This window comes from Muscardinus avellanarius (genome assembly GCF_963383645.1).
Source record: "Muscardinus avellanarius genome assembly, chromosome: 2".
Taxonomy (NCBI): domain Eukaryota; kingdom Metazoa; phylum Chordata; class Mammalia; order Rodentia; family Gliridae; genus Muscardinus; species Muscardinus avellanarius.
In genome coordinates this window covers 104,731,854-104,745,096 of record NC_137787.1, presented here as the reverse complement: position 1 = coordinate 104,745,096, position 13,243 = coordinate 104,731,854, and the positions used below count along the sequence as shown (strand labels likewise).

Genomic DNA, 13,243 nt, shown 5'->3' with positions numbered 1-13,243 from the left:
CAGAGGAAAAGCAATAATAAACACAAGAGACTGGGAAGAGGGGAAGAAGGCTGACAGAGAGGGGAAAAAAAGAACAACTGAAAAACACCCCCCCCCCAAGCCCTGCAGCACAGGCGGTGGGTGCCTCCAGGGCACAGCTTTCCTGCACAGCATCACATGCCAGAGACAAGGATTTAAAGGGAGAGACAGCAGATCCAGGGGTTGCTAGCCAGCTTGCCAGTAGATCTCCTACAACTTTCAAGGAGCTAAACAGGCCACCAAGGGAACCTGAGTAAAGTTCTGCACTCACCACTCTTGAGGGGCATTGAAGTGACCCCATCAAACCATCAGCCAAGCAACAGCCCACCTCCCAAGCGCCCCCCCCCCCAGAGTCCTAGCACAGCGAGGTCCTACAGTGTAAGTGATTTGCATCTCAAAAGGGATTGCTCAGTGCCCTGCCCCTAGGAACTCGCATAGCCCAGGTCTGAGACTTTCCATACAGCCTGGAGAAGGTGAGAGGGTGAGAGAGGAGTCTGCTGTTGGACCTAACAGAAGTGCTGAAAGGCTCAGGCTTTGATCAGCAGAAAATGGGAGAAGGAAAATCTAGCTAGACCCAGAAGTAAGACCAGACCAGCACTAGCTGCGGGGAACAGATTCTCCAGCAGTGAGTTTGGTCTCAGAGGCAAGTGTCACCAGTGGAGGCAGGGAGATATCTAGTCTCCAAACTGGTGGAAAGTATGAGAGCGACCTGCGCATAATACATAACACAGCCCAAATTGTATCAGCCATCTACATAAACTGAGAAAATCGCAGACAACCAGACCCACAATAGGAAGGGAGCAGATGGTACTTGGTTTCTGCAAGGAGAGAGAGACTGCAGCAGATCTATCTGCTAAATAGACATTTAATTGTAGACCTGCGTTAATTCATACTGGAGGTTATTTTTGTTGTTGTTGTTGTTTTTGTCATTTGTTTGTTCTTTTATATTATATATGAGTGTGTATACCTGGTTGGTTTTATTGTTGTTTTGATTTTGCTCTGTTTTTTTATTTTTTATTTATTTTTAACCTAGTCCCAAACCCTCTCCTAAACTTCTTCCTTTGTACATACCAACCCTCCTCTCACTGTCCCTTTCCCATCTTCCTCCTGCTTTCCATCCCTCCCCTATGTTGTATAAAACCCACTTTATATCATTATACCACAAATTCTACATCAGTTACCAGAATACTACTTTATCCTTACTACCTCTAATCCCTAGTATATTTTGTTCTGCGAAACACATACTTTCATTCTATTTGACTCTGAGATTTTACCCTATTCTTCCATTCACCCCTGCACTTGCCTCCTTCCTCAACCTTCACTATTGAATACAATACAAACTCCCCTTAGATATAACAGACATCTAGAAACTAAGAGAAGTCTACCAAAAGCAACAAAGGAAAACATCTGAAATCATGAATAGGAGGAACAACAAATGAGCAATGAGCTCCCACAACTCTACATTAACAGAATCTAATAACACAGAACTGCAGAGATCTCCAGAAGGTCAAATCAGGAATGTAACTGAAGAACTAATACCGGCATTCTGAAAAAAATTTAGAGAGAGTGTGAAAGAAATAAAGGATGCAATCATTGAAGTAAAGAGCTCTATTCAAACAATAAACACTTAGACCACATGGAAAGCAGAATCTTACTACTAGAAGACCATCACTCCAAAAATGAACAAATAGTTCATAACACAGAAAAAACAATTTGACACCAGGAAATAGACATTGAAGAAATATAAGCCCATTTAAAAAGATCCAACTTAAAAATTATTGGAATAGAGGAGGGAAAAGAAGGTGAAACCAAGGGGCTCAACAAACTCTTTAAAGAAGTAAAAGCAGATAATTTTCTGAACATTGAACAAGAGATTGATACATGGGTATAGGAAACTTATAGAACTGCCTTTAGACAAGATCAGACAAAAGATTCTCCACACCATATAATAGTCAAAATGATCAATGTAGAAGCCAAGGAGAGGATCTTATAGGCAACAAAAACAAATGAGTGACATTCAGAGGGAAGCCAATCAGAATCACCCCAGACTTCCCAAACCAAGTCATGAAAGCCAGAAGGGCCTGGAGTAGCATATTCCAAACTCTGCAAGAAAACAACTTGCAACCAAAAATTTTTTACCCAGCAAAACTATCTCTCAAACTAGATGGGGAAGTTAAATTCTTTCATGACAAACAGAAGCTCAGGGAATTTATATCTTCAAAACCAGCACTAGGTAAAATACTGAAAGAGATTAACTACAAAGAAGAAACAAGAAATACATGACAGAACCAGGGAAACAAGAATTTCTAACTAACAGACAAGAAGAGAAGAACAAACAGTATTTCAGACGCAGGAGAGTTCAGGGAGTATTGGCCATAGAGGAGTATTTCAAACAGAAGTAAAATCTCAACATGTCAGGAATTAAAAATCATCTCTCATTAATCACACTGAGTGTAAATGGCCTCAGCTCCCCAATAAAAACACATAGAGTTGCAAAATGGATTAGAAAACAGAACCTCTCTATATGCTGCCTGCAAGAAACACACCTTACACGTAAAGACAGCAAAAAACTCAAGAAAAGGGGCTGGAGCAGGGTTATTCATGCTAATGGAACTCGAAGACAAGCAGGAGTTGTAACTATGATATCAGACAAGTTAGACTTCAAGCCCAAGCTCACCAGAAAAGACAAAGATGGTCATTTTTTACTGGAAAAAGGATCAATCTAGCATGAGGAAATAATGATAATCAACATTTATGCCTCAAACATAGGTGCAGCTACTTTCATAAAACAAACTCCTTGTGACATCAAGCCACATATAAATCCCAATACAATAATACTGGGAGACTTCAACACACCTCTTACACCATTAGATCAATCTTCTAAACAAAAGGTCAGTAAAGATACCTCAGACATAAAAAACACTGTTAATCAAATGGACCTATTGGACACATACAGAATATTTCAACCAACTACAGCAGAGTTCACATTTTCCTCAGCAGCTCATGGAACCTTCTCCAAAATAGCTCACATCCTAGGCCACAGAGTAAGCACCAGCAAGTTAAAAAAAAATGTGACATTCTTCCCTGCATCTTTTCAGACCACAATGGATTAAAACTAGAAATCAACTATAAGAAGACTCAGAGAAACCACATAAACATATGGAGACTGAACACCATACTTCTTAATGAAGAATGGGTCATAGAAGAAGTAAGGGGTGAAATCAAGAAATTTCTAAAAACAAACAAAAATAGAGATACAACATATCAAAACCTCTGGGAAACATTGAGCCAGGCATGGTGGCGCATGCTTGTAATCCCTGCACTTGGGAGACTGAGACAGGAGGATTGTGCAGGTTCGAAGCCAGTCTCAGCTACTTAGTGAGACTCTCAGCAACTTAGTGAGACCCTGTTTCCCAATAAAGTATAAAATAGGTCTGGAAGTATAGCCCGGAGGTAGAAAGCCTCTGGGTTCCAGCCCCAGTACCATAAACAAACAAACAAACAAACAAACAAACAAACAAACTCTGGGACACATTGAAGCCAGTATTAAGAGGAAAATTTTAGGACTGAATGCTCACATAAAATAAATAGAAAATCACCAAACAAATGACTTAATGACATGCCTCAAAGCCCTTGAAAAACAGGAACAATCTAACCCCAAAGCCAGTAGAAGACAGGAAATTGCTAAAATCAGAACAGAATTAAATGAAATAGAGAATTTTAAAAAATGATACAGAAAATTAACAAAACCAAAAGCTGGTTCCTCAAAAAATTAATAAGATAGATAAACTACTAGCCAATCTAAAAAAAAAGATGATCAACCCAAATTTTGAAGATAAGAGATAAAAAAGGAGATATCACAAGGGACAGTGCATAAATCCAGAGGATCATCAGAAATTACTTTGAAACACTATACTCAAATAAAATGGAAAATCTGGAGGAAACTGACAACTTCCTAGATAAATACAACCTTCCACAACTAAGTCAAGAAGACTTAGAAAACTTAAACCAACCAATAGCAGTCAAAGAGACTGAAAGAGCAAGAAAGACCTTACCATCTAAGAAAAGCCCAGGACTGGATTACTTCCTAAGTGAATTTTATAAAACCTTTATAGAAGAGCTAATCCCTATACTCCACAATCTATTTCACGAAATAGAAAGAAACAGAACTCCCCCAAATACATTCTATGAATCCAATATCACACTAATACCAAAACCAAATAAAGATAGTTCAAGGAAAGAAAACTATAGGCCTATATCTCTGATGAACTTGGACGCAAAACTTCTAAACAAAATACTAGAAACACGCATTCAAAACCACATCAAGAAAATCATACACCATGACTGGGTAGGCTTCATCCTAGGGATTCAAGGCTGGTTCAACATACAAAATTCAATGCATGTAATTCATCATATAAACAGAACTAAACACAAAAATCACATGATCATTTCAATAGATGCTGAAAAAGTCTTTGATAAAATCCAATATCCATTCATGGTAAAAGCACTGCAGAAAATCAGAATAGAAGGAACATACCTCAACATAATAAAAACAATCTACAATAAACCCACAGCCAACATCGTATTAAATGGGGAAAAACTTTGAGAATTCCCCTAAAACCAGGAACAAGACAAGGATGTCCATTATCACCACTTCGCTTCAATATAGCACTCAGGACCCAAGCCAGAGCAATAAGACAAGAAAAGGAAATTAGAGGAGTAAAAATAGGAAAAGAAGTACTCAAACTCTCATTATTTGCAGATGACATGATATTATACCTAGGAGACCCAACAAACTCAACCAAATGTCTTATAGAACTGAACAACAAATTCAGCAAAGTGTCTGGATACAAAATCAATCTTAAAAAATCAGAAACTTTTCTGAACACCAACCGTAAATCCACTGAAAAAGAAATTCAGAAAACACTTCCATTCAGGATTTCCCCCCAAAAAATAAAATACTGAGAAATAAACCAAGGAAGTAAAATACCTCTACAATGAAAATTGTAAAAGATTGAAAAAAGAATAAAAGAAGGTCTTAGAAGATGGAAAGATCTTCCATGTTCATGGATAGGCAGAATAAACATCACCAAGATGGCCATACTTCCGAAAGTTATCTACAGATTCAATACAATACCAATTAAATTACCAAGATCATTCCTCACAGACATAGAAAAATCAGTCCTTAAATTCATTTGGAACAACAAAAAAACCAGAATAGCCAAAGTAGTTCTCAGCAACAAAACCATGTAGGAGGAATCGCAATACCTGACTTTAATCTATACTACAAAGCCACTGTAATAAAAACAGCATGGTACTGGCACAAAAACAAACACATAGACCAATGGAGCAGAGTAGAAGACTCAGAAATGAACTTACACACTCACAGCTAACTGATATTTAACAAAGAGGGCAAAAACACAAAGGAAGAAGGACAGTCTGTTCAACAAATGGTGCTGGCAAAACTGGTTAACCATATGCAGAAAAATGGAATTAAATCCCACCTTCTCACCCTGCACAAGAGTCAATTCAAGATGGATCAAAGACTTGGAAATTAGACCAGAGACCTTGAGGCTCCTTGAAGAGGGCATAGTTCCAACACTGCAACACATAGGCAATGATAATAACTTTCTCAACAGGACCCCAAAGGCACAACAAATTAAAAGGCGAATCAATATGTGGGACCTCTTGAAACTGAAGAGCTTCTGTTGAGCAAAGGAAACTGCCAAGATCCTCAACCAAGAGCCAGCAGGATGGGGAAAGATTTTTTCCACCTATTCCTCAGACAGAGGACTAATATCTATAATATACAGAGATCTCAAGAAACTCAACTCCAAAAAACCCCAAATATTCCAATTAATAAATGGGCAAGTGAACTTAATAGACACTTCACAAAAGAAATTCAAATGGCCCATAAATGCATGAAAAAATGTTCAGCATCATTGGCAATTAGAGAGATGCAAATAAAAACTACTCTGAGATTTCACCTAACTCCAACTAGAATGGCAATCATTCAAAACACAAACAACAAATGATGGCGAGGATGTTGAGAAGTGGGAACTCTAAAACATTGTTGGTGGGATTGCAAACTAGTGCAACCACTTTGGAAAACAGTATGGAGGACCCTCAGAAGAATGGGAACAAATCTACCATTTGACCCAGCAGTACCACTTCTGGGTATCTATTTAAAAGAAACAAACCAAATTATCAAACTAATCTATGCGTATCTATGTTCATAGCTGCCCAATTCACCATTGCCAAACTATGGAACCAAATAAGATGTCCATCTATGAATGAATGGATTATAAAACTATGGGATATGTACACAATGGAGCTTTACTCAGCCATAAAAAAAAATACAATTACAGCATTTTTAGGGAAATGGATAGAACTGGAGGACATTATGATAAGCGAGATTAGTCAGTGGTAAAAAGTAAGAAATTGGATACTTTCACTAATCTATGAAAGCTAAAGTGAAATGGGTCATAGGAGGAAGTCCAGGTGAAAATGGAGATCCTATAGAGGAGCAAAAAGGCAATCTGACTGAGGGGATGGGAGGTGGGAAAAAAGCTCTCTAAAGCACATGATGTATCTACACAAATTTATTGATATCGATTATTAAGCCAAGTATAGGAGGGAGGTTAGGGAGGGAAGGGGGTGGGGATTGAATGGGTGCTTACTGGATGATGTGTACATGTATATCTACACAAGTTTTTTTTTTTATCCCACAATGATGTATGAATACAATGCACCAATAAAATAAAAAAAAAAGAAAAGAAAACCAGTCCTACCCCCCAAAAAAAAAAAAAAAAAAAAGAATCTAGTTTCTAGGTCATTCACAATTGCAATTTAATGTGAGAACATGGAACTTTTTATTTTGTTTCTATTTCAATTATGGGGGGTCTATGTGAATAACAGTATAATAATTATGCATTCTTGCACATACATGGAGGTATCTGTTGTTCCATTTTAAATTTCTGCCTTTGTATACTTCCATGGTAAGGAATAGAACTTGTCTAGCTATATTTCCTGGTTTGATGACCATTCATTTTTTGGGAGGAGGGGCCAGGGGATAGAACCCAGGGACATCAGGGACATTTGATCTTCAAGCTACACTCTCTGCCCTATTTTTTAATCTTTATTTTGAAACAGGTCTCAATAAGCTGCAAAGGACCTCACTAAGTAGCTGAGGCTGTCCTCGAACCATGATCCTGCTAAGGTCACATATGTGAAGTCACATGGCCAATCAGAATTTTATGATAACCTTCTCAAGTTTTAAAAGGTGAAATTCTGAGTGCCTTTATGTGGCAATTCCTTATTTGTGCTGCTCTGCCCTTCCTCAAAAAGGACACCTATTTCCTCAGAGAAAGATCAAACCAGAAATGTCTTGACTTCACAACATTACAAAGAGTTATATCTATCAGCCTCATATACAAATGGCTCAACAACTGAAATAAGCAAAACCAAAACTATTATGATGACACACAAAAAAGTATACATGATAAATCAGCACATATTTTCTGGGTCTGGTGACAGCTGTTATGTTGTAATGGCCTATAGTCAGTTGGACCAAAAACTAATAATAATAGCTAACACTTTCTGTGGAATTCTTCTATTTCCATGTATAAATTTCTTTCTCTGTTCTAAAATATTTTTACAAAAATATACTTCATATTTTATATTTTTATAAAATATTTTATATTTTTACAAAATATACTTAAAACACTAAATTTTTGAGACTTGAGATTACATTATTAGCCCACAATCATTGCTTTGATTTTCATATTAGTGTATGAGCTCTTTACTATTTAATTATTTTTGTGGTACGAGGGATTGAACTCAGAGGCATTTAAAAAAATTTTTTTTGAAACAGGATCTTGCTAAGTTGTAAAGGACCTCAATTACTAGCTGAGGCTGGCCGAGAACCACAATCCTCCTGTCGCAGCCTCCTGAATGCTAGGATTACAAGTGTGCACCACCATGCCTGGCTTATTTACTCTTAAAATCATTTAAACATATGGAGCTTAGAGATATGTTTCCTACCGTTTTTTAATTTAAAAATATGATTAGATAGAATAATTCATACCTGCTAGTGTTTTATGTCAAGACCTCTGGTGATATGCAAATTATTGATAGTAGGAAGAATACAGCTAATAATCATGAAACATTTCCTCATCATGTCATTGTGAATGTGCTTTTGTCTGAAATAGTTCTGGCTTTAAGAGATAACATTTTCAAATACACCAAAATGATTAAGAATGTTTTGGGAACTAAATCACTTCATTCCCACTCTCTTATTTAAAGAATTATATGCTCTTTAATTGCCCCCTTCATTAGAAATCTACCTAGCTCCAATCTAAAAGAATGCCTGAGAACCATTTTCTTATAAAAAATATTTCTGTTTTATTTTTGACAGCTATGTTTAACAATATTCTTACTCAGAATCTGCTTTGATTATATTGCCTAAGGTAGTAAATAATCATATTTAAAATGTGCTTAAGCTAGGAAATTACAATCTGATATTAAAAATTAACTTAATTTTTAATGTAAACTGACAATTGTAGTTTTGAATATATACCTTTATTAAGCATCAGGCTATCTTGTTATCATATGCTTATCAGTAATATTTCTCAATCATCATGACATAATTTATTACATTTTATTAATCTGATACAATTATGATAATCATTAAAATATTGAAAATTAAATGACTGTCTACAGTATGAATATAACTCTTATCCTCTAATATAAGATTTTCTTTAAACTGCAATGTATTAAAAGAAAAAGCAAATTTAGATATTAGCCTTATATGAGCTATTAAAGACAGTTTTACTTAAAATAATTTAAAAGCAAATTGTATTTAATTCAACCTTGGAGTTTGAAGAAAATTATTTCTTTGAAATCATCTGGCATCATGGTAATTTATATTTTTTATCCCTAGTTTGGGTTAAGTAGGTGCACATTTGTGTCATCGCACATTCCCTTAAATGTTCTCTCCCCCAACCCCTAAAAGAATTCTAACACTCATAAGACATACATTGTTTAATTATGTATATTGTGACATAAATTTATTTGGGAGGCTTATGAATCTTAGAATATTTTCTAACTGTGATTGTGCTAATTAAGAGTTATAGCCAACATAATAATAGAAATAAATCTCAAGAGGATTTAGAAAAATTAATCACATACACATAAAAATCATTAATTAGCACATGAAGAAACTATAACAACATGAGATGGGAAAGTATGTAATAAAAGCATTGGGATAATGGGATAGTAGCATAAAAGTTTTCTTTTAGCTGGACATGCATTCATGCATGCTGTAATCCTAGTACTTGGGAAGATAAGGCAGGAGGATTATAGGTTTGAGACTAGCTTGAGCAACTTAATGAGTCCTCAGATACTTAGCAAAAACCTGTTTCAAAATAAAAAAATAAAAGGGGATGGATATGTAAATCCAAAGGTCGAATGCCTCTGGGTTACCTCCAGTAAATCCCCTCCCCAAAAATGCTGTTTTCTTTTTTCTGTTCATTTGTTTCTTTTTTCTTTTTCTTTTCTTTTTTTTTTTTTTCTTTTTGGTGGTGGTACTGGGGTTCTGGAAATCCTTCTTCCTCTGGGCTATACTCCCCAGGCATTATATATATATATATACAATTTTTTTTTTTTTTAAACAGTGTCTCTTAAGAGAGCGCCGCTGGCTTCGAACCTGCGCGATCCTCCTGTCTCTGCCTCCCAAGCGTGGGGATTACAAGCGTGCTCCAGCATGCCCGGCTGTTAGTTTGTTTCTTATTTGATATGATGGTTAGAAAGACAATGAGTAATTGATAAAAACAAAAGACATAATTGGTGATTAGAGGAAAAACATGAATATTCACATAGTACTTGTCTCTACCTAACACATTCGCTTTACTACTGATGCCTTTAATCTCTATAAAAATGTTAGGCAATAATAAAAGAAACCAAAAATGATACCTTTAATTACTTTTCCCTGAATTAATTTTATGAAAAATCAATTCAAATTGGCTTTAAGCGGGGTGCTGGAGCCAGCATGGATTGCTGGCCCAAACTGCAATTCCTGGACCTGACTGACACCAATGTGGCAAAATAACCTAAGAGTTTGAAAACGGACATAGAGTCCAACATCTTAAGCAGTGAGCGGTGCCAAGCCAAAAGCCCATGTGCTGGCCCAAGGCGGGACCACAGTGGCGCTAGCCCTGGGCACCTATCCCCTTCCCCAGGACTCAGCACTATCCTTGTGCAGCCTGCACAAATAAATAACTGATTTTTCCAGGTCTATGAGAAATGTTGTTGGTATTTTAATGGGAATTGCATTGAATTCATAGATCACTTTTCGCAGAATGGCCATTTTGATGATATTTATTTTGCCTATCCATGAACAAGGGAATCGTCCATCTTCCAAGGTCTACTTCAATTACTCTCTTTAATGTTTTACAGTTTTTGTTGTAGAGGTCTTTTACATCTTTGGTTAGGTTTATTCCTAGGTATTTTATTGGTTTTGAGGTTATAGTAAATGGAATAGTTTTCTTTATTTCTTTATTTCTTGGCAAATCAAAACTACGCTGAGATTCCATTTAACCCCAATCAGAATGGCAAGCATAAAGAAATCAAACAACAACAAATGCTGGCGAGGATATGGGGAAAGAGGAACTCTCTTACACTGTTGGTGGGAGTGCAAACTAGTTCAGCTACTATGGAGATCAGTGTGGAGATTCCTTAGAAAACTGGGAATAGATCCTCTATTTGATCTGGCTATACCGTTCCTGGGTATATTTTCAAAGGGCTTGAAATCAGAGAATTACACTAACATATGCATACTCATGTTCATAGCAGCACAATTTGTAATAGCCAAAATATGGAACCAACCTAGGTCTCCATCAATAGATGAATGGATTGCAAAATTATGGGAAATACACACAATGGAATTCTATTCAGCTATAAAAAAGAATAAAATAATAGCATTTGCAAGAAGGGGAATGGGGAGGAGAGGGCACAAACCACAATCTAAATGTATACCATTTTCAATATGTTCCACATACAAATAAAATAAAATATGAAAAAAACATATTGGTTTTATTCAGTGTATCTCAAACACACTTATATTTTGTAAACTTCTACTTTTTTCCCTTCTATCCTATTCTCTACTAAAGGTTTCTTTTCCAATAATGACAGCTTCTCTCAATGATTCTTCATTTAGTCTAATTTCAAGTGCCCTTGAAAACTGTCCAATGAAAAAATAGAGCTTTATAGTATGAATTATAATTTTTCATGAATGTTAGTATTGTCTCCCCAAAGGAAATTCATATTCTCAGAAAATGAGCACTCCACTATAAATATTTTTGGTATTCCACAAGAACAATTGCATACATGATACTTGTTCCTTGGATACCTATACAGTAACTGATTAGTTTAAATATAAATGTCCTTGGTTTATGCTAATTAATAGCTAATTATTAATGTACATCAACTAGTGATTAAATTTAGCCTTAAAATATATTAAAACTACAACTTCATGACTTAAAACACCATTTTTTCTTAATATATAAAAGTACTGAACAAGAAAAATTTCTAATTCATGTTCTCCATCCTATCATAAATAATAATATTAAATGCCTGTTCTACTATAAAGCACCAATAAAATATTTGAAAAATGCCTACCCTAAATGTACAAGTAGTAGTAAATTTTTAAAAGTGGATAATGATATTTTATTTCATGTAGGAAGTTTTATGAAATCCTTTCCTATATTTTGTCTTTATTCTATGAAGTCATTTAAAAGGCAGTAAATTGAGCCCTTGATAATAAAATGATGAGTAATTAACTGCATTACTTCTCAGTACTGTTTGATCACTAGTTTTAAAAAATATTTTCAATAATTCATAATAACTTACTCAAAAAGTAATCATAGCTAAGCTTCTTAACCTTAAGGGGACTAGGTGTATGAGAAAGACAAATTCTATGTTGAGTAATATAAATCCATTGAGTCAAGAATGTACTGTCAAATCAGTATTCAGGAGAATGAAAATTATACTGAAAAAAATCTTAAATTCCAAAAGTAAAACACATCAACTCCATCAAAAGTCAGTTTTATAAACCTTTCTCCCTGATTCGGGAAATCACAGAATCAAAAATAAGTAAGAAAAATAAAAAGTAAAGAAAGTAAGATAATTTAATGATAACTTGGTCAAGACAAACCATATTTTTTATTCTTGGCATTTGTATGACTAACCTCACATAGAAAATGCTGGTAAAATTATTCATTCTAAGCAATTTTATTCCAGAAAATGTTTAGGTACTAATAAGGGTCAATGAAGAAAATCTGAAGCAGATGGTGATAGGGGTATTGTTTATTGAGGTCATAATGATATTTCAGTCCTAACTTTCCACCTGAAATGTTATGGAAGTCCTGAAGTTGCAGAATAAAAAGTTAAGTACATCTATAGAGCATTCTATACAGTACTGAAATGCATAAAGTAATTAATTTTTAATTACTTACAAAAGTTGTGTTTTCCAATAATAATGTGGTAGCATTTGTTTCTATATTCAGTTTAATGACATGTCCATTTTCGCTTTTATACACCACATCTGTATCTGCAACAACAAAGACATTAACAATTGACAAACACATTGAGTACGTAATATAATAACTGTAGGGATAAAATATGCATAATAAGCAGACACATTAGAACAATTGTTGTTAGCCTTTGGTAACCCAAGAAGATTTCTGTATTTGGCTCATACTGATTCTCTTGAAAGACCAGGAAGCCTGCTTAATACATGGTCTATTGTGCAACGAACACAGGGCTAGTGAGAAGGCCACTTAGTTTCATGGTTTAACAAATAAAAATTAATTAAAATATGGGCAATCTGCTGCCTGTTATGAAGTGATAGAGAAAAAGGGGAGCCTTCGTCTTCCAAATTATGCTATTACTGATGAGTGATCTAGTTTTCTAACTTACAACAATGGCTGTCAGTTAACTATTACTTTACACAATGCTAAGTCTAATATTGAATCATCCTTATGTAGACTTGTTCAACTTTCTAGTCCTTCAAACATCACTCAGTTACTAGGTAACTACTTCTTCTCTGGATTAATAATTTTTCTCCTGTAGCTCATCTGTTTAATATAATCACAGATAAAAATCTATAAGCCTGTTACCTCATCATTAAATTCACTTTATCAATTGTAGGAGAAAAATATCATTTTAG

At 35.2% G+C, this 13,243-nt stretch overlaps 1 protein-coding gene across 5 annotated transcripts in view; it reads right to left on the bottom strand.

Moving 5' to 3' along the window:
• DPP10 (dipeptidyl peptidase like 10) overlaps positions 1–13,243 on the bottom strand; it is a gene marked incomplete at both ends in the record, with an annotated part of 1,533,989 nt that overhangs the window by 369,699 nt on the left and 1,151,047 nt on the right. For all 5 annotated transcript variants that reach the window (XM_080690187.1, XM_080690189.1, XM_080690186.1 and 2 more), the window contains one exon: positions 12,531–12,625. In XM_080690187.1, the coding sequence (XP_080546313.1) occupies positions 12,531–12,625 (95 nt within the window). The remainder of the gene's footprint in view (positions 1–12,530; positions 12,626–13,243) is intronic.